At 34.9% G+C, this 23,946-nt stretch overlaps 5 protein-coding genes and 1 long non-coding RNA gene across 12 annotated transcripts; 5 read left to right on the top strand and 1 right to left on the bottom strand.

Moving 5' to 3' along the window:
* Positions 1-1,388: 1,388 nt before the first annotated feature.
* Positions 1,389-5,613, bottom strand: LOC140872241 (uncharacterized). 2 transcript variants are annotated; one of them, XR_012147773.1, is made up of 4 exons: positions 5,038-5,613; positions 3,879-4,029; positions 3,001-3,191; positions 1,389-1,523 (listed from the first exon to the last, which is right to left on the bottom strand). It is a non-coding gene; the product is annotated as an uncharacterized lncRNA (long non-coding RNA). The 2 variants fall into 2 exon arrangements; XR_012147774.1 differs by having other exon boundaries at positions 3,879-4,008.
* On the top strand, positions 2,796-4,566 carry LOC140872240 (BTB/POZ domain-containing protein At3g56230-like). 2 transcript variants are annotated; one of them, XM_073275051.1, is made up of 3 exons: positions 2,796-3,214; positions 3,765-3,980; positions 4,104-4,566. In XM_073275051.1, the coding sequence occupies exons 1-3, from the start codon at positions 3,062-3,064 to the stop codon at positions 4,560-4,562; spliced, it is 828 nt and encodes a 275-aa protein (XP_073131152.1). In that variant the 5' UTR covers positions 2,796-3,061; the 3' UTR covers positions 4,563-4,566. The 2 variants fall into 2 exon arrangements, with proteins under 2 accessions (XP_073131152.1, XP_073131151.1); XM_073275050.1 differs by having other exon boundaries at positions 2,796-3,238; positions 3,804-3,980.
* A 972-nt stretch (positions 5,614-6,585) lies between the features above and the next one.
* Positions 6,586-10,940, top strand: LOC140871741 (ribosome biogenesis protein NOP53). Its single transcript, XM_073274421.1, has 12 exons — positions 6,586-6,879; positions 7,495-7,673; positions 7,771-7,819; positions 7,914-7,936; positions 8,163-8,243; positions 8,346-8,456; positions 8,543-8,637; positions 8,818-8,937; positions 9,024-9,146; positions 9,776-9,842; positions 9,949-10,028; positions 10,707-10,940. Exons 1-12 carry the CDS (start codon positions 6,711-6,713, stop codon positions 10,711-10,713), a joined length of 1,104 nt encoding a protein of 367 aa, XP_073130522.1. The 5' UTR covers positions 6,586-6,710; the 3' UTR covers positions 10,714-10,940.
* Positions 10,941-13,134: 2,194 nt separating this feature from the next.
* Positions 13,135-16,884, top strand: LOC140872134 (uncharacterized). Of its 2 annotated transcripts, none has more exons than XM_073274896.1 (6): positions 13,135-13,237; positions 13,352-13,415; positions 14,289-14,396; positions 14,485-14,583; positions 15,158-15,283; positions 16,430-16,884. In XM_073274896.1, exons 1-6 carry the CDS (start codon positions 13,208-13,210, stop codon positions 16,573-16,575), a joined length of 573 nt encoding a protein of 190 aa, XP_073130997.1. In that variant the 5' UTR covers positions 13,135-13,207; the 3' UTR covers positions 16,576-16,884. The 2 variants fall into 2 exon arrangements, with proteins under 2 accessions (XP_073130997.1, XP_073130996.1); XM_073274895.1 differs by having other exon boundaries at positions 14,286-14,396.
* A 584-nt stretch (positions 16,885-17,468) lies between these two features.
* Positions 17,469-20,982, top strand: LOC140871539 (alpha-soluble NSF attachment protein-like). 3 transcript variants are annotated; one of them, XM_073274081.1, is made up of 10 exons: positions 17,469-17,703; positions 18,204-18,253; positions 18,363-18,435; positions 18,678-18,757; positions 18,937-19,088; positions 19,621-19,780; positions 19,865-19,912; positions 20,070-20,150; positions 20,243-20,369; positions 20,743-20,982. In XM_073274081.1, exons 1-9 carry the CDS (start codon positions 17,559-17,561, stop codon positions 20,351-20,353), a joined length of 900 nt encoding a protein of 299 aa, XP_073130182.1. In that variant the 5' UTR covers positions 17,469-17,558; the 3' UTR covers positions 20,354-20,369; positions 20,743-20,982. The 3 variants fall into 3 exon arrangements, with proteins under 3 accessions (XP_073130182.1, XP_073130183.1, XP_073130184.1); XM_073274082.1 differs by having other exon boundaries at positions 17,470-17,703; positions 20,243-20,301; XM_073274083.1 differs by lacking the exon at positions 20,243-20,369 and having other exon boundaries at positions 17,473-17,703.
* A 388-nt stretch (positions 20,983-21,370) lies between these two features.
* LOC140871782 (uncharacterized) lies at positions 21,371-23,882 on the top strand. 2 transcript variants are annotated; one of them, XM_073274474.1, is made up of 2 exons: positions 21,371-21,632; positions 22,096-23,882. In XM_073274474.1, the coding sequence occupies exon 2, from the start codon at positions 22,100-22,102 to the stop codon at positions 23,750-23,752; it is 1,653 nt and encodes a 550-aa protein (XP_073130575.1). In that variant the 5' UTR covers positions 21,371-21,632; positions 22,096-22,099; the 3' UTR covers positions 23,753-23,882. The 2 variants fall into 2 exon arrangements, with proteins under 2 accessions (XP_073130575.1, XP_073130576.1); XM_073274475.1 differs by having other exon boundaries at positions 22,060-23,882.
* Positions 23,883-23,946: the final 64 nt, after the last annotated feature.

Genomic DNA, 23,946 nt, shown 5'->3' with positions numbered 1-23,946 from the left:
ACTAAGTAAATCCCGAAATTATTATTAATGAGATTTTTAAAGCTTAATAAAAGTCATTAAAATGACTTATTTTGGGTAAAAACGGACATATAAATATAAATATATATAAATACCATAATTTTCTTAAAATCTTACCTTAAAACAATATTTTAAGGCTCCTAAAAATCTCATAAAATATTTTGGGTGAAAACTAACATCTCGTCCATCCACGGTCCCGCCTACGCGATTATAAAATAAACTTTCTCAAATAAATTCATAAATAACATCATACCGATTTAAATGTCGAAAGAATATTTAAAACATGCCAATAAATCACATAATTCACATAATAACATATAAAATTAATTTAACACATTTTCACATTATTTTAAAATTATTAAATCTCCTAGTTATGCATGCGGATTTACGTAGCAAATTTTCGGACGTTACAATGAACGTTCTACCCCCACTACCCACATTCTTTGCTTTTCTTCATCGTGCAGTTCTTTCTTCTATTTTTTATTTTCTCTTCCGTCTAAATTACTCTTTCTCATTCACAGTTATTTGATCACATCTTTAGGTATCTATAATTCTCATATTCTTATAACCCATCAGATTTATCTCTTTATTTTTTTTTACTAACAATTTGTGTTGAACTCTCCAGGTTGTCGAATAATACAAAAAATTTATGCTCGAGTGTTGAAATTGTTACAGTGACGTTGAGTGTTCGAATTGTAGCAAACAACAGGCCTTGGCTTCGGGCAGATAAATTGTCCAGTTAAATTATTCGTTTTCGTCCATCTATTGTCTTGCTCTATTTTTTGTCGTTTGAATCACACACGCAACGCGTGTGCACCGTGGCTAATATATATATATATATATATATATATATATATATATATAAAACAAGAGGGTACTATAATAACTACTTCTGGTATATTTATGTGAACTTCCATATTTACCCTTATTATTAACTACCATTAATCCAAATTCTATATAATAAAACAAGAGGGTACTATAATAACTATTTCTGGTATATTTATGTGAACTTCCATATTTACCTTATTAACTACCATTAATCCAAATTCACCCTTATTAAATACCATTAATTTTATATATTATCAATTAATTTTCTCATAACTTGGTCAATTTATTTTTTATTTTATAATAAAAATCAAGTTTTTTCCAATCAAATTTTCATCTCACAAAATATGATATTTTAAAATACAAACAATATATGCACATGTATTACGTGTGCAAATACGCTAGTATTTATTTTTTGGAGAGATGATTTTTACCATTGGTCTTGAACTCAAATTAAGAAAGGCAATTTTTATCATACCCACAAAATAAACACGTCCCACGATTATTGGGCCATTCCGGCCCGTTCATAGGTAGGCCTGGTACACCACCGCCCGAAGTGTGAGAAAGCTCGTCCGCCCAAAGGTGAACGGATCAACCGGAATACCCGATAATGTACTTGGCAGATTTACTCAAGAGTCAAGTCGAACCAAATCGGGGCTCCAAATCAAGACACGTACATGCTGAGGAGTAAAATGACAACTCTGTCCTTTAGTTTGGGCTGAAAGCAATCAAACTAACGAATGGAATTGACGAGGCTATGATTTTGACGGGTAGCTTCAACTTTCCAACTAAGGGGCATTTATTTTGCATTCATGTAGTGGTGTGACCAATTATCTGCTTATTTAAACTTAACATATACTAGTACCCTATGGTCTATTTTTTAATTGAAAAAAAATAATAATAATAAATAGTGAAATTAGAAAATGACATTTTTTGTAAATAAATATTTATGTAATGACAAAAAAAATATAATGAAAATGACATATTCGTAATTACGTAATTATTGAAGGACAAAAATCAAGAGGATGTCATGTGTCCATAGCAAGAGACCACTTGCTCTTACATAATATATAAATAATAGATATATCTATCAGATAATAACATTGATCAATTTACGAACGTTAAATTTACACGGAGGAAAACCAAAATGATTATTTCATTTATTGGACCGAATAATTCTTGATTTTGGTTGACACTTGACCGAACTCATGTTAAAATACACACCTACAACACACACGTGCATACAAGATAAAGGGGAAAAAAAAAAAGTCCTAAAAACTAGAGAGAAAGGGTATATCATATGAATGTTTGTAAACCCAAGATTTAAAGAATCGTTCTTGAGCAGAACACTGGCCACGAGGGCTTTTTGTGTAAATTCGCAGTATTCAATATTGTAAGACGTGGTTACCACATTCTTGGTGTTGTAAGGTTGGAAAGTCTTTTTCTACTTCATAACTTTCTAATCATTCTCTCCTAACTATCTCTATCATTTTTTAATTGGGATTCTTCAGACCTACTCAAAATACTTAAACCAACCACGTCTCATTGTGAAATGACCCAATTACCCTTTCCCTTCGCCCCTGAGCACCAGATAATGTTCTGCTCATATGGAGCAAGTTCCATAAATAAAAATACACCAATCATCATAAAAACTTGAAATGAATTGTTTATGAAACTTTAGTACTTCAATACTTATGTAGTATCAATCACTCTAGAGTCAATCTTTGTAGAATAGACACGAAATTGAGATGCTTTATATCTGTTTAGCTTGCTTTAACAAGGGCAAAAAATAACTTAGAAAACAAAAGAAAACTATATTGAACTAATATGGATTAAGACTTGTATGATGTTTTAAACCATCAAAACTTGGAGTACTTCCTAAACCACCAGACTTGTCATTTCACTAAACTCACAAATACAAAATAAAATAAAATAAGCCGACCCTACTTAATGGAATCACATTAGTTAGCTGTTTCTTTGTTTTTTTGAAAGGCATTGGTTAGTTGTTATACAAAGTATAAATTATCTATACAATATTCTTATGCGCATAATGAGAGCAATAATGGTGTCTTTCTTTTTCAAAAATGGAACACTAAGCCTTAAACAACCAAAAAATAGCATACCATGAAATATAGAATACAACAGGGAAAGACTGACCTCATAAGAAGAGAGAATCAACCTCATTTCTTTCCATCTTCAAATCTTCTCTCTGAGAACAATGGATTGTTCAATTTGTAGTGCGATGCCATATATCCTCAGGCCACCAAGGAATACAATATGCGGAGCTTGTTACGAAGGAGCAAGAAGTATAATCACTTTGACAAACAAACATGATGGTGAAAAGGGGTCTGATAAAACAGGAAACACTTCAGTTTCTCCATCAAATATGACTAAGGTAAAGGGCTTATTTGTATGATCATTATTGAGAACCAGGAATATGCATTATTTGGTTCCATGTTTTACCTTTGATTCCAGTTTGTTAACATGTTCAATTCTTCGTTTTTGTAAAACAAGTGTGGAAAACTTTTATAAAGGACCATAAATATACCTTATGAAAGTGTGTGATCAGGCTAAAGTTCGTGTAAACAATTATGCTATTAATGCTAAAAATATCATCCTAAACTTTTATGATTATTTAAACTATGTATTTATGTTTCTCATAGAATAAAACCGTGGCATTAATTCAATCAAGATGAGAGTAACTAGACTAGGTTTCATCGTTTTATGAAATAAGAATTATATACGCTGCATCAAAACGCCTGTATGTCCCATGCACCAAAGTCAGATTTCTTAGAATCCACATTAGCAGCATCATTGATTTTCGGATTTTAGCCTGCTTCTTACTCTTGCATGGGGCTTTCATTCTAATTTTAAAGACCCAAAAGCCCAGCTCAGAGGCTACGAGTGTGCATTTAAAATAGAATAATCAAAAAAGTTTAAAGATTGTTTGGATTCAACAGGGATTTGCAAATGCTTTAAAATGGGTGAAGGAGATGAAGGAAATGGAAGACATGTTAAATGAGAAAATAAGCTACCTTGGTGGATTTGCTGCAGCATTCAAGGATCAAACTCACACTGATATTCAAGTCAAACCTGGAGATGATGGGCCATCTGTACCCGCACATAAAGCATTATTGGTATGGAAGTGGCTTCAGCTTCCATTACCTATCCAAACAGTCACTTTGCCTATAATCACATTTCATATAAAAATGTAATCATGTTATTTTCAACTAAGTCCGTTCTATTTTGATACTGTGCAGGCATCAAGATCTGATATTTTCAGAAACATTTTGGATTCTGATGGATGTAAAGCTCCACCAAGCGACACGATAACACTTCATGAATTGAATCATGAAGAAGTAGAATCTTTGCTAGAGTTCCTATACAGTGGAGATTTGCCCAAAGAAAAGGTGGAAAAGCATGTTTATTCACTGTCAATTGCAGCAGACAAATATGCAATCCCATATCTCCAAAAGTTTTGTTCGCAGCATATGCTTGGCTCCTTAAATTCATCGAATGCTCTTGATATTCTAGAAATATCAGATTCTTGTTCAAACCAATCATTAAAGGAAACAGCCTTGAACTTTATTGTTAGAAACATGGAAGACGTAGTTTTTGCAGCACGATTTGATGCATTTGCACTTAAGAATCCTCATCTAACTGTACAGATTACAAGAGCTTCATTCATGGACATAAAAAACAAAAGGAATGGGGTTTGAATTCGCTGATTGGGGTAAACATGCTTACAGTTATGTTTGTTTATAATTCAATCTACTTCATTGTAGATTACTTGTTCTATTCTTCTTTAAGGAAAAAAGCTTCCTTTTACAACTATGTCATCAAAGCTCTTTGATTTCAATAGGATTCAAACCAGTTTGTTTTGGGGAAATTATAATATCTCACGAGTCATCTGTGTATGCTATATGGTAGGAATTATGCGGTGATGATTAGAATGTTAACTAAATGCACCTTTATTGATTCCGAAGCCCAACAAGCATCAAAGGGATTTCCATCCCAACTGATGACAGATAACCAAGAAAATTCTCTACATCTTCAAGATACGCACATCAAACATTTTCTACAATCTAAGCATTTCAGATATGCATGTGTTACATGGACTGGCACGTATTACATACTTGAGTGGCACCAAATATAAAAAAGTTATCATCAGAAACTTCAGACTTGAACACATACCCATTAATTTCTCTTACTTCCAGTAGTTCCTCAGAATAAAAATGGAGCTCAAACTTGGTTCTTCTCCAGAGTGTCCTAATTTGAACCAGGCTCAAGTATCTTGCTTCCAAGTTTCCAACACCGGCTTGTTTCTAGACCATTCACAGCCCCTGCGCTGCAACAAATCTACAAAACTGTCACTGAATACATTTATACCCAAGGTCAGGCCCAACCGAGCATGTGAATAAGTCACCAGCTCAAATGAAGACGTCCAAAAATATGACGTCAAGCATCAACTTCATTGAAACACTATCAACCAGCATCAATAACACGGCAAGTATTATTTGATTCCAAACCCAGTTACAGATTACTGCCAACTGAGATATATTAGTCGCCAACTAGCCATAAACAATGGTTTCACTTGGGAATTCCGCCAAACATGTGTCCTCCAAAGGCTGGTTCGGTTATTCAATTAACATCCAGTACAAAATCTGCCTAAATGTATAATCTTGTACGACCCAATAAACACATCTCGACGTATGTGAAGCTTTTGCTCTCCCCGAATCCATGGCATGGCATCACATATCAAATAATGAAAGATTACAAAAATTTTAAAGAAAAGGTCAAAATCGAAAATGAATGAACATGATGGAAAAGGACTTGGGCCTTTTCAGACTAATGGTCCTTTGAGCTCTGTACCAATTGGGCTTCCGTTGGCATTTATTTTGGTGCCAAGTATCGAGTTTGTTAAGGCCTGCGAGCCTAAGTTCCAATCCCGGCCCTTGAAAAGTTTCGTGTATTTCATTGATAATAATAATGATAATAATAATAATTTAAGAATTTTTTATATAAAAAAAACAATTATTATTTTAAAAAGAAACTTAAAATACTTAAAATATTATTATTAAACTATACAAAATTACACATTGTAAATAAATCAATTAAAATTTGTGAGAATATAAATAAATTAAATTATGGTTAATAATATGATAATAATAATAATATTATTAAAATGAATAACAATCAGTAATTTGAAGTAAAATAATGATATTATTGTTAGAAATATTAAACTTTCAATAATAATAAATAATAATAATATTTAGCGAATCAAGGTGTTTATGCTTTATGGGGCGACTGCTTATATATTTAATCTTATTGGAAGAGTTCGTAATCATTTTACTGTCATTTCGCATGTAATTATATCGGATTTATCTTTTTAATAATATTATCTATTTGGTTGTCAAAAAAAAATTAATAATAATATTTTAAAATACTTTAATTAATTTTATTCATCATATTATCTATTCTATATATTCTATCTTATAAAAGATGAGTATGTTAGAGTAACTACTTTGAGGACACCAAAATAATTTATTCCAAAATTATCCTTTTATAACCATTATTTTACTTAAAACTTCCCACTAACTCCATGATTTGCTTTAAAAAAAATTTTTTTTACACATACAAAATGTGTGCATTTTTTACAAGTTAATAATAAAAAATACATTTTAAGATAATTTACGAAATTTTAAAATAAATCCAAACAATGCCTAAGCAACCCACATTCAGCACAACATCTAGGGTTCATTACATCATTGTTCACTTCGCCTTCGGCAGAACAAAGCAAAGCCCTAAGAGAAATCTATAAATACGCCCATATATACGCTTACGGGGAGTGAGAATTGGACCTCAAGATGGGCAAGAAAGCTAAGAGCTCGAGGAAAGGAAAGAAGGCTTGGAGGGCTAACATAAGCACCCAAGACTTTGAAGATTACTTCGAAAAATCCACCAAAGACGCGCTGTCTGGTGGGTCTTTGGCAGAAATCCCCAGTGATTCCCTTTATTTCGTCGACAAATCCAGAGGTAAAAGCTTTAAAAATCACGTTCATGGCTGTTGGTTGTTGAATTTTTAATAATTTACTGTTTCGCATTTGTGGGGTTTTAAGGATTTCTATGTTTTTCGGGGAATTGAACTTCAGTTTGGTATATGGTGTGAATCTGAAGCATTTGGAATTTGAGATACGTTCTGTTTCATTGCTGCTGCAGTAACTATCTGAAGTTTTGAGAAGTTAACATTGATAAATTTAAGTTATCTCACTGAGTTATCTGTCTGAGAACTTTCAGTTTCCCCTTCTCAAATATGAAAAAAATTTGTAATTTTTCTTTTAAAAGAACCTCCTGAATGACAGTTGAGTTATCGTGGAAAAAGTTTCAATTTTTATCTTTACCTTTTTCAAAACTATGTAACTTAGGTCTCCCCGTTTGGATCAAGTTGTCCAGCGATTATATTCTGGGGCGAGTGTTCATCCAGTTCAAAAAATTATTTACAATAATGGTGTTTCATACCCGTTTTTGTTATTATAGCTTTAGCTTGATTTTTTTTTTGTTCTATTTGCTTATTCGATAACAAAGCATGTAAGTGTAACAGTAGAGAATGCTTTGGAGAATGTAATTACATTCATTAAAATGTGACTGCAGATCTGTCTGTTAAGCGGAAGATTGAGAAAAGTCGAGAAAAAGTATTGCACTGTGACAGTGTGTTGCAAAGGAACCCATTTGTTCAACCTGTTCCATCCTCCATACAGAAAAAGAAAAAATCCAAGAAAAATCGTAAAGCTATTCAAACAGATAAAACCGATGGGGAGGATTGCTCAAAGGTTGGTAATTGTTCTTAAACATTTTAGATATGTTCGAGTGATTATGCCCTTAAATTTGTTGATTGATTAATACTTTTTGTTTGCACAATGATGTCAGAATGAAACTACAGCTGATTCTGGCATAGTTGATTTATGGGAAGAAAAAGGTAGTATATTTATAAATAGTTAATGAACTATCTATCTTTTGAATTTCAATGTCTAAATGGGATTTCTGACGGAGCCAATACTTTATCATTTCAGGTGAAAGTGTCAGAATTACGAGGGTAAATAAATACCCCCTGAACTCTTGATGATTTGCCATTTTAATTCTTGAGGATGTATCATCAGACATCAATCAATTGATATTGGTTGCATGTCTACAAGAAACTATGGTGGATAGTTATGTTGATCCTTTATGCGCAGAAACTATTATTGCAAGTCATCTTTATAATTCAACAGAATGTTTCTCATATGCAGTCTCTTTTGGGTTAACTATTGTTATAATAACAGAAACCTAAGCCTTCCCTTATACCTGCTGTTGAAGTCGAACCTTCTGGATGCTCATTCAATCCCCACCCTGAGACCCATCAGGTTATTTATTATTCTTTACGGTTATTTTTGTCTTTGCACTTGTGATTTTTCCACTGATTGACTGACCGTGATATGACTTTCTTTTATTGGTTGTTTCCACAGGAAGCATTAGCTCGTGCTGTGGCAGATGAAATGCAGAAAATTTATAGACATGAATTGGGACCAGAGCCTGTTCCTATACTAGTTCCTGGGCAAGCTATCGATGACGAAGATGTTAGTCTCACATACCAAATTATCTATGGTCATTGCCACATGCTGTCTACTGGTCATTTGTGAATCAATGTTATTTTGTGTATCAGATATATTTCCTTGAGGCGGATCATGGAATAGACGACGATGCTGACGACCAAAGTGAAAATATTATAGATTACGAGGACTCAAATCCAGAGAAGAGGTCAAATATTGTCGAACTATTCTATCGTGTTCCTTTATCTTTTGTTTTTTTTTCTTCTTTTTCCTTGTGATTTTCCAACTTTATGGAGGAGATTTTTTGCATATCAGATCCCTTTCTCTGATTCTCTCCCTCCTAAATAACCTATTCTGTTTATTTTTTCTCATCTCTGGAAATCCACAGGCTTCAAAAAACCAAAAGGGTAACAAGAGTTGAATTGAATAGGAGGCTTAGGCAGAAGGAACGATTGAAAGTAGAAGCAGAAGCCAAAAAAGTGGGGGTAATCTCACAAGATATTGACAGGTAGCTGATGGGCAATTTTCTGCCAATAATCCTCTAGTTATTCATGAATTATCACCTATCTTATTAGGTTTTCCTTTTGAAAACAGATTAAAGGACATACTTGAAGAAATAACTGAGGAGGATAAAGAAAAACATATGAGAAATATCCGACGGAATGTTGCTAAACAAGAAAGACTGAAGGCTCGACCACCACGCATGGGAAAATACAAGTATGCAGTTGTGAATATGACATTTCTTAACTTTCTTTTGCATTTTTTATATATGCCAATCGGCTTAACTTCATGAACATGGACACGCCCTCTATACTGTTGGTACTGTACTTTCAAGCTTTCTGCAAGCAAAGGTGAATGAATTGCTCGTAATACGTGTACTTTAAGTGGTATTTATTTTTGCACTGACATTGTATTCAGCCAGTGTACGTGTGTTAGCTAAGAGAAGCATACTTAAGGCTTAATATTCTCGTCTACATATGCACTTAACATATTCTAAGATAATTTAGTGTGCAGAATATCATTAATTCCACCAACATATTGCATTAGTTCGCAAAAATCCACGGCAAATTTACTTCCTTTTTTCCTAATTAAATTTTAGGTAACGTTGCTTGCAATTGTGTCACAGGCACTACATTCGAATAATGTTCTTGATACATCCATCCAGATTTTCTAATATGATGCCTTGATAGTTGATACACCTCGCTTCCATGAGGCACACACCCCATCTTTCTGCTTCAGTCTATGCTGTAGGACACATGTACATATTGTTGAGTCCTTAATAGAGCGTTGTCAAATTGTTAAAACTCGGAAAACAGACTCGAGCATAATCGTATTTTATGTTTCAGATTTGAGCCTGCTCCTGTGCAAGTCCTCTTATCTGAGGAGAAAACGGGGTCACTTCGGCGGTTGAAGGTTGTAATTTTTTCCCATCTTGGTTTATCATTAACCTCACAACAAAGGTCATCAAATGGTTGACCGGCTTTGTGTTTTGTGTATTATTGCACGTTTTGGATGATAGGGTTGTTGCACCCTCGCACGAGATCAGTTGAAGAGCCTTGAGAAAAGAGGGTTAGTTATTCCATCAAAGAAGAGTGGCAGGTTAGTTTGCGTACTTGTATGATTGAATTCATACTGTATCTGAGCATGATTTACGGAGCAAGATATCATATATTTATTACCTTTTTTGTGCGCATTTAAGTAAAGCATATAGATATTAATGTTTCTTTTTATTGAAATATGATTGGATGTCTATTTCAAATGTTTATGTGCTACAGGGGTTTTGCTATTTCAGTCATTTATTTTGGCTGTTTCATTTTGGTATCCTCAATGTTATCTGGCCTTCACATTTGTCCGTTTTAGCAAAAAATTGGCAGTCTCACCTTTAGTTTTCCCTTGATGATTAGTTAAATGCCCTGTTTTCTCAACATTATCTGAATTTTTACCCAGAAATAAAGTTTGTGCTGAAATTTGGTGGATTTTAGAAAACGGTCCAACTTGGATATGATTAGCTTCTAATACATACGCACACATGCCACATGACTCGATTGTGGTATAATTACGTGTACAATCCAAGGCAGTGCTTGCATTTCAAATGAAAATAACGTAGTAAATGGGAAAATGTAGCATCAACTTGTTTACTCGTAGCAGTTATGAAGTTATAATTGAAGTTTACCGTGACTGATATCTGTAAAAGTAATGTCAAACCACAAGAAAAGAGCTATGTTATCCATATTTTCTATTTATATTTATTCGAACATATGTGTGCGCTTCATGCAGGAAGTAAAGGTGGTTCCTCGACCAGGATCGATTCAGGTGTAGTACGAGAATCTCTGATGATAAAATGGAAGGTTTTGTAAGCAATTGTGTAATGATGGAAGGGAGATGCTATGAACTAGTTGTCAGTTATGGTAGACCTGTTTTTATTTGGTTTCACAATGTATTATTTACTGAAAGTATTGTGTTGCATAATACAAACCAATTTACATTCTGGTAAATCTCTGTTGCCCATCATCTCTCGTTTTTTTTTTTTTTTTTTTTTTTTTTGTTTTTTTTTTTTTTTTTTTTTGACAAGAAAGTAAAAATTCATTAAGCTAAATCAAACGAAATTACACTGGAAATCATAGTAGGACTAGGAGTGTTCCATCCTACTGGACCAGGCTTAGAAACAGTCTCTCGTGCTAGAACATGAGCGGCATGATTCGTTGATCGTTTAATAAAGACAAAGTTACAAGATTGTATATCCCTAGTAAGAGTTCTACAATCTTCTACAATGAGTCCCAAATAAGAGTAATTTTGCTCTGAATTACATAAAGCATCAATCACCAAAAGAGCATCCGATTCGAAAATAACATTTGACAAGTTCTTGCTCTTGACCCAACTTAGAGCCTCTCGAATTCCCATCGCCTCAGCCTCTGTTGGAGAAAATCTACCATTGAGAATACCATGTACAACATCAATAACTATATCATTTGAATTTCGAATAATACAGCCAAAACCAACGAATGGAATGTTGTCAAAAACAGCGGCGTCTATGTTACATTTTCAGCATATATTCTGGAGGCTTAATCCATCGTTCTTGCATGGTCTGTTGTTCTGTATTAATCTGAGGATAATGAAGTTTTCTGGTCATCTTTCATTGAGAATAAAGAGTCTGGACTGAATCAAAAATTGCGGTAGCACTCTTGCACTTGCCATTCCACACAATGTCGTTACGATTTTGCCATAGACACCACAAGATGGCAGCTGCATCATCTCTTGTTTCAAATAGTTGCATCATCTCTTGTTTCAAATAGTTTTAAATTCTGTCGAGGTTTTGGTGCATCTTTTGTTTTAAATATTATACGTAGTGACTCATTCTTTTGTAGAATTTCATAAGTTGCCATGTAGCGAAATTGTCAAACTCAAATCCCAGCTAGAGATCAACTTAATAATCGTGCTAGCCCCATTTTCAAATGGGCCGGGCTGTATATTTTGAACGGACAACATAACGAGCTAGGGCCTTGGCTCCCAGTATTTCCATTAAAATGGCCCAGTCCATTTCCGGATGCCCACTCGGTAAAAGATAAAATGATATTATTGTCTTTCAATTGAAACTCGCCGACGGAGTGGCCCGGCCGGTCTAGCGTGATCTGGTCAGGTCGGCCAAGGCGACAAGTTTTTTTTTTTTTTTTTTGAAAAAAGGTTGAGTTCGAAGGGGATCTTATTTCACATGAGTCAGCAGTTCATTGGCTCATGCGGAGATTAAATCGAGGAATGTGCACGAGCGACAGAGACCTGACGGAGGGAGCAACATGATCAATCTCCAAAGCATACTCCCACAATATTTCAACAGAGAATATGCTCAACATGAGGATCGAACTCTCAACGCTGGGAAATTTTTTTCCACGTCATCTCAGGCCTTAACAACTCGCCTATGCCCCTGTGGGGTTAGTCTATGCTACACCGGGAGTGTTTCACCCCTAATTCAACACCATTAGTTCATGTGGGTCCCTTGTATTTTTATGGAAATTGACATGTGTGTGAATGATCCAAGTACTAATATTTGACCACATCATGGGAGAAAAAGTACTCCATGTGTAGCATAAAATAATCCGCCCCTGTGAGCGCCGACAAGTTGTTTAACAACGATATTTTCTTAACTCTGTACTATCAATATACAAAAAAGTTATTTTAAAATAATTGAATATACTTGCAAATAAATTTGTGGACACCCAAATGGCCAAATTTTTTAGAACATTTTTCAGTTATTTTTTTTTATAAAATTTAGTGTTTGAGAGAGTTTTTAAAAAATATATTTCAATTTTTTCTTCACAAATATATTAATATTAATTGGATATATTTCTATAATTTAGTATACAGAATCAAACGGTAACAAACCTAATAAATCAAACTAAACATAATAATAATATTATCTTATTATTATTATTATTTATTGATATTCGCTTTACATTATATATTATTCTAATAATCACCTTATAAATTATCTATTTATAATCATATCCCGAAAATAAATGAAATCTTATTGAATATCTCCGTAATTTTTTTCAAACTTTAGTTTTCCGATCTTGCAATTCTTAGTTATAAATTAAAACTTGACTATTAATTAGGTAATAAGTATAACTTAACATGACTAATAAAAAAAGAAAAAAGAAGAGTATACCTTAATTACTTTTTAATTAAAATATGAGCCAAACACAGCCTTAATTGTTTCAATCAATTTGTCCCCAGAAGCCAGAAGTCCAATACTGGGTGTTCGTCACAGCTCTTCAATTCGCATCATGCGCACATTAGCAGCCACCATCCACTCCGTGAGTCCAGCTAACCAGACCATTAGCTTCTCAAACTTTTGAACATTGGCCGTTTCAATGTCTGATTTCTTTCTATTTCTGTCTATTTTATGGGGTTTCGTGATTGCAATGTAGCATTTTTACAGAAGAAACCCAGTGAATTTGCGATCTCGGAATTTTTCTTCATTTTATAAAGGAGGTAAGCACATGGTGCTTTTAACTTTTTGTGTCTAGTTTTTTCGGTTTATTGAACATTGGATTGATCCACTGATTTTTATTTTTTATTTTTATCGTAATCGATATTGAGTTGGATCCCTTTTACGGCCCTTCGCTAAGAAACTATCATTTGAAGTCGTTAATTGCTGAATCTTCTGTTAATTTCACAATATGTTTCGTGGTTTCAACCTTATGTGTTTTTGTGACTGGTATGGACTCGATTGATACTTGTCAACACAAAACTTATATTCCACTGACTTGCAATGAACCAATTACAAAAAAAAATGTGAATTTTACCTTTCTAAAAGAGTCTGTTGGCCTGTATTGTGCTGCAATTAATTTCAAGGCATCAACTATAAAAATGAATAAGGAAACCATGTGTTGCCACTGCAAAGTTACTCTTTTGAATTCAATTTTAATAATCAACAGGCAAATAGAACACATGCAATGCCTTTCAATGAATGGATTTGAGCGTTAAAAGACCGGAGATCTGGCATTAGAAAAACAATGTCTCCGGGTTTCACGTACCACCGGCTTTTTTATTTAAGAACCACCATGAACCATTTGAATGTTGATTGTTACACTTTGTGTTGAACTTCGCTAACATATTCCTTATTCAGGTTGACTACTCCTTTTACACATTCTCAAGTGTGGTGTTTTTTTCCCAACTTCTTGTTATTTCATTCCTTCCATTATGTTCTTGTTCTTTATTCTTTGGCATTTGGTTGTGTGGTTTTTATAGAGGTAAAATTCTTTACTCGTCGTTTACATTTATCTCAGGGTCAAATAGTTGGTTTTTGTATTTATAGAATTTAACTTTTCTTTTCCGAAAAATAAATCTTTCCCTCGGCAGTAGATGAAAGATCAATTGAAGAGGAGGCGGAAAGAAAGGTAGGATGGCTGTTGAAACTAATATTTGCTGGGACTGCAACTGCTGTGGCCTATCAGTTGTTTCCGTACATGGGTATGATCGATGAATGAAAACCAAGTTAACATTTTATATTAATGACAATCTTCGATAATCATTTTTTACTGTTTCCAATCTCCTGTAGGTGAAAATTTGATGCAGCAGTCTGTATCACTTTTACACGTGAAGGATCCATTGTTTAAAAGAATGGGAGCATCAAGACTAGCTCGTTTTGCTATAGATGGTAATACATGAGCCAAATATTTTTGGAAGTGTTAAATAACGCGCCATTTTAATGCGAAATATTTAGGATAGAGTAGCAAGTCAAAGGTCATTATTGGCTACATAAAAAATTATGAGGAAACAATTGAATTTCTGTGGATTAGTAGTTATTTCCGTCAAAGATCTGTAATTTTTGCACAAGATCTTCCACTTACAGCTTGAAGATAATTTTTACATTTTATCTTACCATCGTACTAGGTTCTAACTAGCATTTAGTGCTGAGAGAATGAGAATTCCACTTCTGACCTTGATGCAGAGATACCTGCATAATGAAAGACTCGCAATTTGAAAATTTGTACACGTAAAGATTATAGTTGAAAGTAGGATTTCACGCTTGCATTTGTTCTCTGTGCACATCAAGCTGTAATTGTGAACCTGCAGAGAGGGATAACATGTGCCTCAATCAGGTTTTTTTTTTTTTTGGGGGGGTGGGTGGGGGGGAAGACTTGTTTCCTTGATCTTTGCTGGACAGATTAATTCAGAAGAACTGCTGCCTGTGCTATGACGGTCCTTACTTCTTCCCTTTTGATTACCAGACAAAAGAAGAATGAAAATAGTTGAAATGGGTGGAGCTCAGGAGCTTGTAAATATGTTAGGGTCTGCCAAAGATGATCGAACTCGAAAAGAAGCATTAAAGGCTCTTGTTGCCATCTCAAAGTCAGGTCAGACTTCACTATTTTGTTGTGCATTTTGGTTTTGGAACGATCAAGCATGGAGGAACTCCACAATCCACATCTTTAGTAGCTATCACTTGAGTGGTAAATGGGCCCTTTCTAACGATGCTTAATCACGGTGCTCATTCAATTGACAATTGAATATTAAGTTTTTATCTGACCATAGACATTGAATTTTCGATCAACAACATGCTTGGGTGTATAAAAACACATAGCCCATCAAGTCTAAAAAAAAATCTCTTCAGTGCTCCGGCTTTCCTTTCTGTTGTCTAGGTATTCAAACAGGATTCCTGGAGGTTGCAGGAAAAGGATTTTGCATTGAATAAGAAAATTGGACCACCATTCAATTTTATCATCACTTCCTGATCCATTTTTTTTCTGTATTCCCCCCACCCCTCAGCATACTTTTCCGTCACTGAAAAGCCTTAAATTATGCTTCTTGCTGCAATTTCGAAGTGTCCCGTTATAGTAACTGTTTCGAGAATCTATGGGATGTCTGTCCTTTTTACTGGATAGAACATGTACCAAATATGACTTACTAAAGAAACAAAATGAAGATGCTAAAATTTTGATTTGTTTGCAAAGGTTGACAAATAATGTGTTGAAATGTTGCTAAATTACCGCAACAGCCTTAAAATGGAGCTTTCTCTCGGTACCAGCCTACTAGGCATGTATTGTATCAGAAAATGTTTCGTTAGCTGATGTTGGAAAAAAACAGAGGGATGTATTTCACTCTGTAGACTGTGTAGCATTAGAAAGTAGAATCTGGGTGTTGCCCTAGAATTTAAAGCAGAGGAATCTGGTTCCTTCTCTTTCTCTCTTTGTTGTTACCAAAATCAGAGAAGGTTGAAAGTGTTCGATTCAGAGCTGATGGAGATTATGAGCATGCATTCGAGCGTAGTTTACCGCTACTCTTCTACTTGATGGATACGTAACTGTGATTTACTGTCGCTTCTGTGTCACATGAACATTTTGGGAGCCATAATCAATTTGTTTTTTTCTTTTGTAGTTGCTGGTAACCTCTTTTTGTTGGTTATGAATTATATGATAGGAGGATGTGCATGAAGAAATGTGAATTATGAGTAAATTTTGACCCCCATCTTCTTAGTATCCGCATTTTCTCTGATATTGCAGATGAAGCTGTGGGTGCTTTAAATGAAGCTGGAGCAATACCGGTCATCAGGTCCACCCCAGATTCTGTGGAGTATACTGAAATAGAGAACTACAAGTTGAACTTGCTAACTAGATTTCGAGACCTGAGACACGATATCCCTTCTTGAGGCGGCGCGATGGTTAGAATTCAAATCACCAGCCTGAAAGTTAATGTTCACACTCAGGCTACGCTTCATTTATGGTCATATGTAATAATATGGATTCTGTATCATTTCTTGGTAGCTGGCACCCGGTGTAGTGGGGATTCTTGCAGGGATAGAAAATTGCTCACCTACGAGGCTTGTGCAATTAAGTTTATATCACAATATTCGTGGATTTACATACTTGTTCTTCCTCTGTTTGTCTTGATGTTCTCTATCAATTTGTGGTGAAATATGAGGAAAGGTTTACGACTTGTGGCCTATCACCTGATTCAAGTACTTTCTTGATTCTCTCTCATGTAAATATGATTTTATATTTATTGATGAATTATAGTCTATTCTCACGTCAAAATTCTAAGGACGAAGTTTTGAGATCGAACTCGACTAGTAACTTTTCAGTCTAACTCAAAAATATAATATTTCATTACTCCATTGACCCATCAAATTTTTGTCTCCTTTGGTTAAAAAAATTGAGTTAAATTATTCATGTTAAGCTATACCAATAAAGAAGTTTTCATTTAAAATTGTTATTAATAATTTTCAAGATTATTAACCTTTTCTAATATTTACTTAAATCAAATGATATGAGTCCCATGCTCGTTGTTTAAAAAAGTTTATATTCTATTACATGATTTAAGAGATGGATTAAGCATCATTTTTAATTATCCCATTGATAGAAAATATCATTTTCAAAAATAGATACAAAAATTATAAATAATTTAATGAATAACAATAGTGGTTAAGTGAATAATGCAAAAATTAGAAATTCTAGTTTATTTTTTAAACTTCGGTAGTTACTGATTTTCTTTTAAAAAAAATTAATTAATTATTCTCTTGAATTATTGTGATTGTCACTCATTTCTTTAACAATCTAGAACAAAATATATTTCTATCCTTCAACGCAGCATAACAGAGAGGCCACCATTTCTTGTGGAAAAAGCAACAAAGTTATGGGGGATCAAATTGCAAGAGCAGAAGAATTCGAGCAGCAAGCCGAGAAAAAGATCGGTGGCTGGGGTCTTTTCGGCTCCAAATACGAGGACGCCGCTGATTTGTTCGAGAAGGCTGCCAATGCATACAAACTTGCCAAATCGTGTAAAGAATTCACGTTTACGTTTTTGTATGTTAATAATTGGTCATTTTTTGTATTTTCTGTTTGTTTGTGATGTGGCTCTGGTTATGACATGCTTGAATTGGTTTGGGGGAGTTTTGTTGTTGCGTATGCTTGTGCTCAAGAATTTGGATGAATGGCCGATGTTCGATTCTTTTGTGTGAATGGATTAGGCAATTGCAATGCTCAATTTCCGTCAATATTTTTCCTTGTGAATATGTTGTGGTTTTAGTGAATTGTTTTACCTGGTGAATCACATTTGCAAGTATGGAGTATTTGGTTATCATGTGAAGGCAAGCTCAGGTTGTTTTATACACTTCTGTACCATATATGGTTTATTTTTGGCCATTCTTGATTCATTGAATTCACTACGCAATAGAATCTTTAAAGATCCGACATATTGTTCTGTGAAGAAAAATTTTTCTCGGGGAATTTTTTCCTCGTGGCCTGTCTTAATTAATTGTTTCAAAATCTTTTATCTCAGGGGATCAAGCTGGAGCAGTGTATGTTAAGCTGGCCAACTGTTACTTGAAGGTGAGTTCATGCTGCGGCATGTGCTGTGTTGCAAGGTAGTATCTTGCTACCTTCCCCTGAACGGCTGAACCTCTCCTTGACCTCGTGTTTTTCCTGTTAATGTTTGCAGTTGGATAGCAAGCATGAAGCTGCTAATGCTTATGCTCAAGCTGCTCATTGCTACAAAAAAATCAACACAAAAAGTCTGTATATGCCTAGTTCAGCACTAGTTTTCTATTCCTTAAATGTCGGTTATCTCGAGTTCTATATATGTTGTGTCATGGATGAATAGAAATGTGGTTGATCCCACGTATAACTTTGTTGACCATTTAATTTTATTTATTAATTTTTGCTTCCCCTCGTCATTCAATATATAATTTACTTCAGTAATTACCTTTCATTTTCAAGTTTAGAAGATGCCCACTGGCATTTGTTTGCTTTGCAGAGTCAGTAGCTTGTTTGGAGCAATCTGTAAATGTATTTTTGGATATTGGAAGGCTTAATATGGCTGCCAGATATTTCAAGGTAACACGTAAGAAACATATTATCAATCATTGCTGGGTTATATCTCGTAGCCATAGTAACAATAAGAGTCCCTTATCTAAACCAATGAATGTTGCAATAATTTCATTGGGCAACATCACATTCACAAAATCTAAGTGGTCAGAGAATAAGGGTGTGGTGACTGTTTTACACTTTGCCAGGAAATTGCAGAGTTGTATGAACAAGAGCAAAAATTGGAAAAGGCTATCAATTACTATGATAAAGCTGCTGATCTCTTTGAAAGTGAAGAAGGAACTTCTTCTGCAAAACAGTGTAAGCAGAAAATTGCACAATTTGCTGCGCAACTCGAACAGTTAAGTATGTCCATCCTTTCTGCTTAGTTGCAAGTTTTCAAGATTGCATAGACAGATAGACTATTGTCTAAAGATAAGGGGTTCTTGTTTGTTTGGTGCTTTTCCGAATTTGAAAGATCGAGATCTTTGAATATTCCTAACCATGTTCAACTGTTGGTAGTGTTATACTTTTTAAAATTGTTTATATAGTGTCTTAACTGTTTCATTTACTTTTATTCGGTCAGGTGCCTATCACATATATAGTGACCTTAACCAATAATTGCATGTCAATCTTGTGCATCCTGTATTTCGACTTCATCTCTCTTGCTTAAAGCATTATTGTTCAATATGAGTTCCCCTTGCCGTTTTCTTTCCATCTAGTCATCTTTTCCTCTCACTTTATTTATTTGAGGATAAAAATAACCATAAGGCTGACAGATTCGGGTTCGAGCTGAAATTTTTATTCTGTAGGAAATTACTTTTTGTTGAATTATGCTGCATATGGTTTGAACAATTTGGTTGAAAAGACTAACGGGCCTATGCTTTCTGCAGATACCAAAGAGCAATTGAGATTTATGAAGAGATAGCAAGACAGTCGCTCCGTAATAACTTGTTGAGGTATGGAGTTAAAGGCCACCTTCTAAATGCTGGCATTTGTCAACTCTGCAGGGGTGATATTGTTGCGATCAACAATGCCTTGGAGCGGTACCAGGTACTTGCATTTTCTTATTGATTTGCATGTTTACTCTTTATTCAATTTTGTGCTAAATAAACACATTTTCCCTCTGTTTTGAAGGAACTAGATCCAACATTTTCAGAAACACGTGAATACAAATTGCTAGTGGTATGCCATTGCTCTTAAACATTGGTTTTGCCTTTCGGTTTTCTTAAATCTATTTATCCATTTTGAGGTGATTACATGTTATCCATGGCAGCAAATAGAAACTTCTTCGTTTCCTCTAAATGAAATATCTTTTGTAATTTATCTCTGTTTATCACAGGAATTAGCTGCTGCAGTTGATGAGGAAAATGTTGCAAAGTTTACTGATGCTGTAAAGGAATTCGATAACTTGACTCAACTGGTAAGGGATATAATCACAAGTGCCGTGAGTACCTGAAAATGCACATCCTATATTTCGTACTAGCAAAGGCTTTTATTTCTCTCATGTCCCAGATCTCCGGAGAAATAGCCTATGTGCAGAATACCAGCACTCTTGGAAACAAAGTACCATGGTTTGAAAATAGCCATCCTTTGGAAAATTCTTCCTTTTGTTTGAGCCATTGAGAATTTCATTCAACAAGTATGGATGAATTTGTTTCATGAATATATGTCCATCGCTTTAGAATATTGGGATGGCATGCATTTTATTTTAATGCAACTCATTGAGAACTTGATTAAACAATCGTTAACAGTTCCATAAGAATGAATCAAACTAAGACTATCATGGCAGATAAAATGCTAGGTGGCAGCTTTCTGACCATCGAGTAGGATTAGATAGATGTTTTGAGTATGATTTATATGCGACCTTTTTCATGTGTTAGTAGATTTATTCACGTTTAAGTCTCTCATTTTAAAGTGATTTTCGCTAAACCAGCTCCTTTGTCTTCATATCTTTCCCATATTTGCAAAATATTACTTTTGTGTCCTTATGAAGTGCTTGTTTACTCCCTCAGGATGCGTGGAATACAACACTTCTATTGAGAGTAAAGGACGCGGTGAAGGCTAAAGAACTAGAGGAGGACGATCTTACTTAGATTCAAGAAAGTTTAGTGTTCTGGAGTTCACCTGACTCTGTATCAGTCCAATTCCAATTGAGAACTCAGTTAATTCTATAAGAACTTGTACTTGAGTAACTGTGTTGTTATTTAACAGATATCAAATAAAAGCTTAAAAAAGATGGTTTCTCAGGTGCTTGCTCGATCCAATCTGATTTAGTCATGTATTAGATTGAGGGGTTGGAAAGGCACATATATTTTATTTAAATAGAATTGTAAAATATGGTCCATCTAAAATCTAAATAGGCGTGCTGCCTTTAAAATACAATATGGTCAATGTCTTTGACAAAAATCATCAATGACTTTTTCAGCTAATTTCTAAAAATCAAAATCAAGGCTATGAATTGGAACCTGTTTTCACCTCTCCCTTGCCCCCATTTCAAATGTTATGCTTAACAACAACATATTTGATAAATAAAATAATATAATATTTTGAAATTTATATTATATTATATTATATTATATATGTATATATATATATATATACACACACGCAACCACAATTTTTGTTGAGGAAACAGCTCAATTCACTTAGATTTGGTTTCACAAGGAATGACATGAACGCCACCAACGCTTTTGACTTCTTGTAATTACTTATTAAATTTTGTTCATAACATTGACCCATCATCACCTTCAAAAAACAAAAGTAGAAAATCAAACAAACGCTACCAATAAATTATTGAAGTATTACGAAAAGAGAAGATTCGAAGAAAAATCATCCCGGAAAACAAGTTGCAGTCTTTTCTGGAAAAAACTCCCTGACCTGTTCTTGCACCTTGCCATCTGCTGTGAGTTTATTTTGATATCTTTCGAAAATTGGTATATTTGTTTCTGTTTCTTTTTGCTTGTGTGTGTCTTATTATGGGTTGGAATCTGTTTGAATTTTTGTTTGTGGGTATGGCTTGTAAATAGCTAGTTTGAATTTTGCTGCTTTTGCTCTGTTTTTTATGGTGTAACCAAGGTCATAATTTTTTCCAATTTAGATTTAGAAAAGTGAAATCTTTCCTTATTTTCTTTTGAATTTAAAAGACTGTTTTAGGAAGAGTTTTTGGTCTTTTGTTGATTAACTATGTGGAATGCTATTTGGTATTGTTTAATACATACTGCATACATATACTAATGTTTGCTGGATTAAAAGTCTGTGGACCACTATTTTTCTGGGTTCTTGGGCATGTTTTCAACAGATTTTCACCGATTTGATTTGCTGATTATTAGTTCTCCTGGAATTTGCGAACATTTTGCTTGAGAAAGTAAGATGGCAACAGGTGACAATGCTGAGAACAGCGGAGGAATGAGAAAAATGGAGTCAATAGACTCAGAGGGCCACATACCTCTGCACGTCTCTACTTCACAAAGAGGCCTTGTAAGTGACGAGAATACGAGAAATAGATCCTACGATAGTTTTTCCAAAAGAATGAAGTTCCTTAAATTTGGAAATTTGGCTTCAGCATCTGCAAAGTTTCAACGTTTTGCTGACGAAAAGAACGAAGTGTCCCGCGCTGTACCTTCATCTAACAGTCTGCATATTCGTGAACGCTTCAATAAGATATTCTCTCGAAAATTTGATTGGAGCAGCCTCACGAGCATCAGCAAAGAATGGATAAGTAATCCCTTGAATATGGCCCTTTTTGTCTGGATAATCTGTGTTGCTGTTTCTGGTGCAATTCTATTCATGGTCATGACTGGAATGTTGAACCACTCACTCCCCAAGAAATCACAGAGGGATGCTTGGTTCGAAGTCAATAACCAAATTCTGAACGCCTTATTCACCCTCATGTGTTTATACCAACACCCGAAACGAATTTATCACTTTGCATTACTGATAAGATGGAGAGCTGGAGACGTTTTGAAGCTCCGAAAAGTTTACTGCAAGAATGGCACCTATAAACCGAACGAATGGATGCACATGATGGTGGTTGTTTTTCTTCTCAATATCAACTGTTTTGCTCAATACGCGCTGTGTGGTCTTAACTTGGGATACAAGCGGTCGGAACGGCCACCTATAGGGGTCGGATTATGTATATCTGTTGCCATAGGTGCACCTGCATTTGCTGGGATTTACAGCACTCTTAGCCCTCTCGGGAAAGACTATGAGTCTGATATTGATGAAGAATCACAAATTACGGTCACGACAGATGATAGTACTAGACAGAATCATTTGAGAAAATCTTTCGAGAAACGATTCTCATTTGCACTGAGAGATGAAAGAACTGTTGAGACTCGACCCCAGTGGAGCGGAGGAGTTCTTGATATTTGGGACGACATTTCCTTAGCTTACTTGTCTTTATTCTGCAGTTTCTGCTTGTTTGGATGGAACATGGAGAGACTCGGGTTCGGCAACATGTATGTTCACATTGCAACTTTTCTTCTATTCTGCTTGGCTCCCTTTTGGATCTTCAATCTTGCAGCCATTAACATAGATAACGAGACAGTGAGAGCCGCCTTAGGAGTCACTGGGATTTTCCTTTGTCTGTTTGGGTTACTCTATGGCGGATTTTGGAGGATTCAGATGAGAAAAAGATTCAATCTTCCTCCATACAATTCTTGTTGTGGTCAGCCAGCAGCCGCAGATTGTGCTCTCTGGCTCTTCTGTTGTTGGTGTTCTCTAGCTCAAGAAGTGAGAACCGGGAACTCTTATGATGTTGTAGAGGACAAGTTTTACAGGAAACGGGTCGATGGGCTGCCGATCTCCCCGTTGCCTCGTGAGGATGGGGAATTTGAGTTTAGGTCTGGACAGAATTCCCCGTTTTGGAACAGCCCTTCTCCTCCATCACATGCCAACTCGAAGGCGATCTACTATAGTCCAGGGAGGCATCTTTCTTTAATAGAAGAAGAAAGTAGTTTACCAGGTAAAGATGAAACCATGATCCCCCCCGGCTCTTCGATTATACAAAGAGACGACATTTAAGACAATTTTTTGAAGTGCCGCTGTGTTATGTAGTGTTAGATTGTTGAGTGTATACTTGATACATACTTGTATATGCATTGACGTTTCCTTTTCCTTTTTATCAATGAATAAAAATCTATACATCTGCTAAGCGTATATCCAGCCGAGCATAATCCTGATTCAATACATGAAAATTAGGATCATAGAAGCTGTAA

The sequence above is a fragment of the Henckelia pumila genome, unplaced genomic scaffold (genome assembly GCF_033568475.1).
Source record: "Henckelia pumila isolate YLH828 unplaced genomic scaffold, ASM3356847v2 CTG_461:::fragment_3, whole genome shotgun sequence".
Taxonomy (NCBI): Eukaryota; Viridiplantae; Streptophyta; class Magnoliopsida; order Lamiales; family Gesneriaceae; genus Henckelia; species Henckelia pumila.
The sequence above is the reverse complement of the archived record's forward strand: the minus strand, read 5'-3'. Positions and strand labels throughout refer to the sequence as shown.

Coding starts and splice junctions, on each gene's coding strand:
- LOC140872240 (XM_073275051.1), top strand. CDS start 3,062: ATGGATTGTTCAATTTGTAGTGCGATGCCATATATCCTCAGGCCACCA. Junction 3,215..3,764: donor ATAAAACAGGAAACACTTCA/GTTTCTCCATCA, acceptor CATTTAAAATAG/AATAATCAAAAAAGTTTAAA. Junction 3,981..4,103: donor CCGCACATAAAGCATTATTG/GTATGGAAGTGG, acceptor GATACTGTGCAG/GCATCAAGATCTGATATTTT.
- LOC140871741 (XM_073274421.1), top strand. CDS start 6,711: ATGGGCAAGAAAGCTAAGAGCTCGAGGAAAGGAAAGAAGGCTTGGAGG. Junction 7,820..7,913: donor TGATTTATGGGAAGAAAAAG/GTAGTATATTTA, acceptor TTATCATTTCAG/GTGAAAGTGTCAGAATTACG. Junction 7,937..8,162: donor AAAGTGTCAGAATTACGAGG/GTAAATAAATAC, acceptor TTATAATAACAG/AAACCTAAGCCTTCCCTTAT.
- LOC140872134 (XM_073274895.1), top strand. CDS start 13,208: ATGCGCACATTAGCAGCCACCATCCACTCC. Junction 14,397..14,484: donor TCAGTTGTTTCCGTACATGG/GTATGATCGATG, acceptor AATCTCCTGTAG/GTGAAAATTTGATGCAGCAG. Junction 15,284..16,429: donor TGTTGCCATCTCAAAGTCAG/GTCAGACTTCAC, acceptor CTGATATTGCAG/ATGAAGCTGTGGGTGCTTTA.
- LOC140871539 (XM_073274081.1), top strand. CDS start 17,559: ATGGGGGATCAAATTGCAAGAGCAGAAGAATTCGAGCAGCAAGCCGAG. Junction 19,781..19,864: donor ATGCCTTGGAGCGGTACCAG/GTACTTGCATTT, acceptor TCTGTTTTGAAG/GAACTAGATCCAACATTTTC. Junction 20,151..20,242: donor TCGATAACTTGACTCAACTG/GTAAGGGATATA, acceptor CTCATGTCCCAG/ATCTCCGGAGAAATAGCCTA.
- LOC140871782 (XM_073274474.1), top strand. CDS start 22,100: ATGGCAACAGGTGACAATGCTGAGAACAGCGGAGGAATGAGAAAAATG.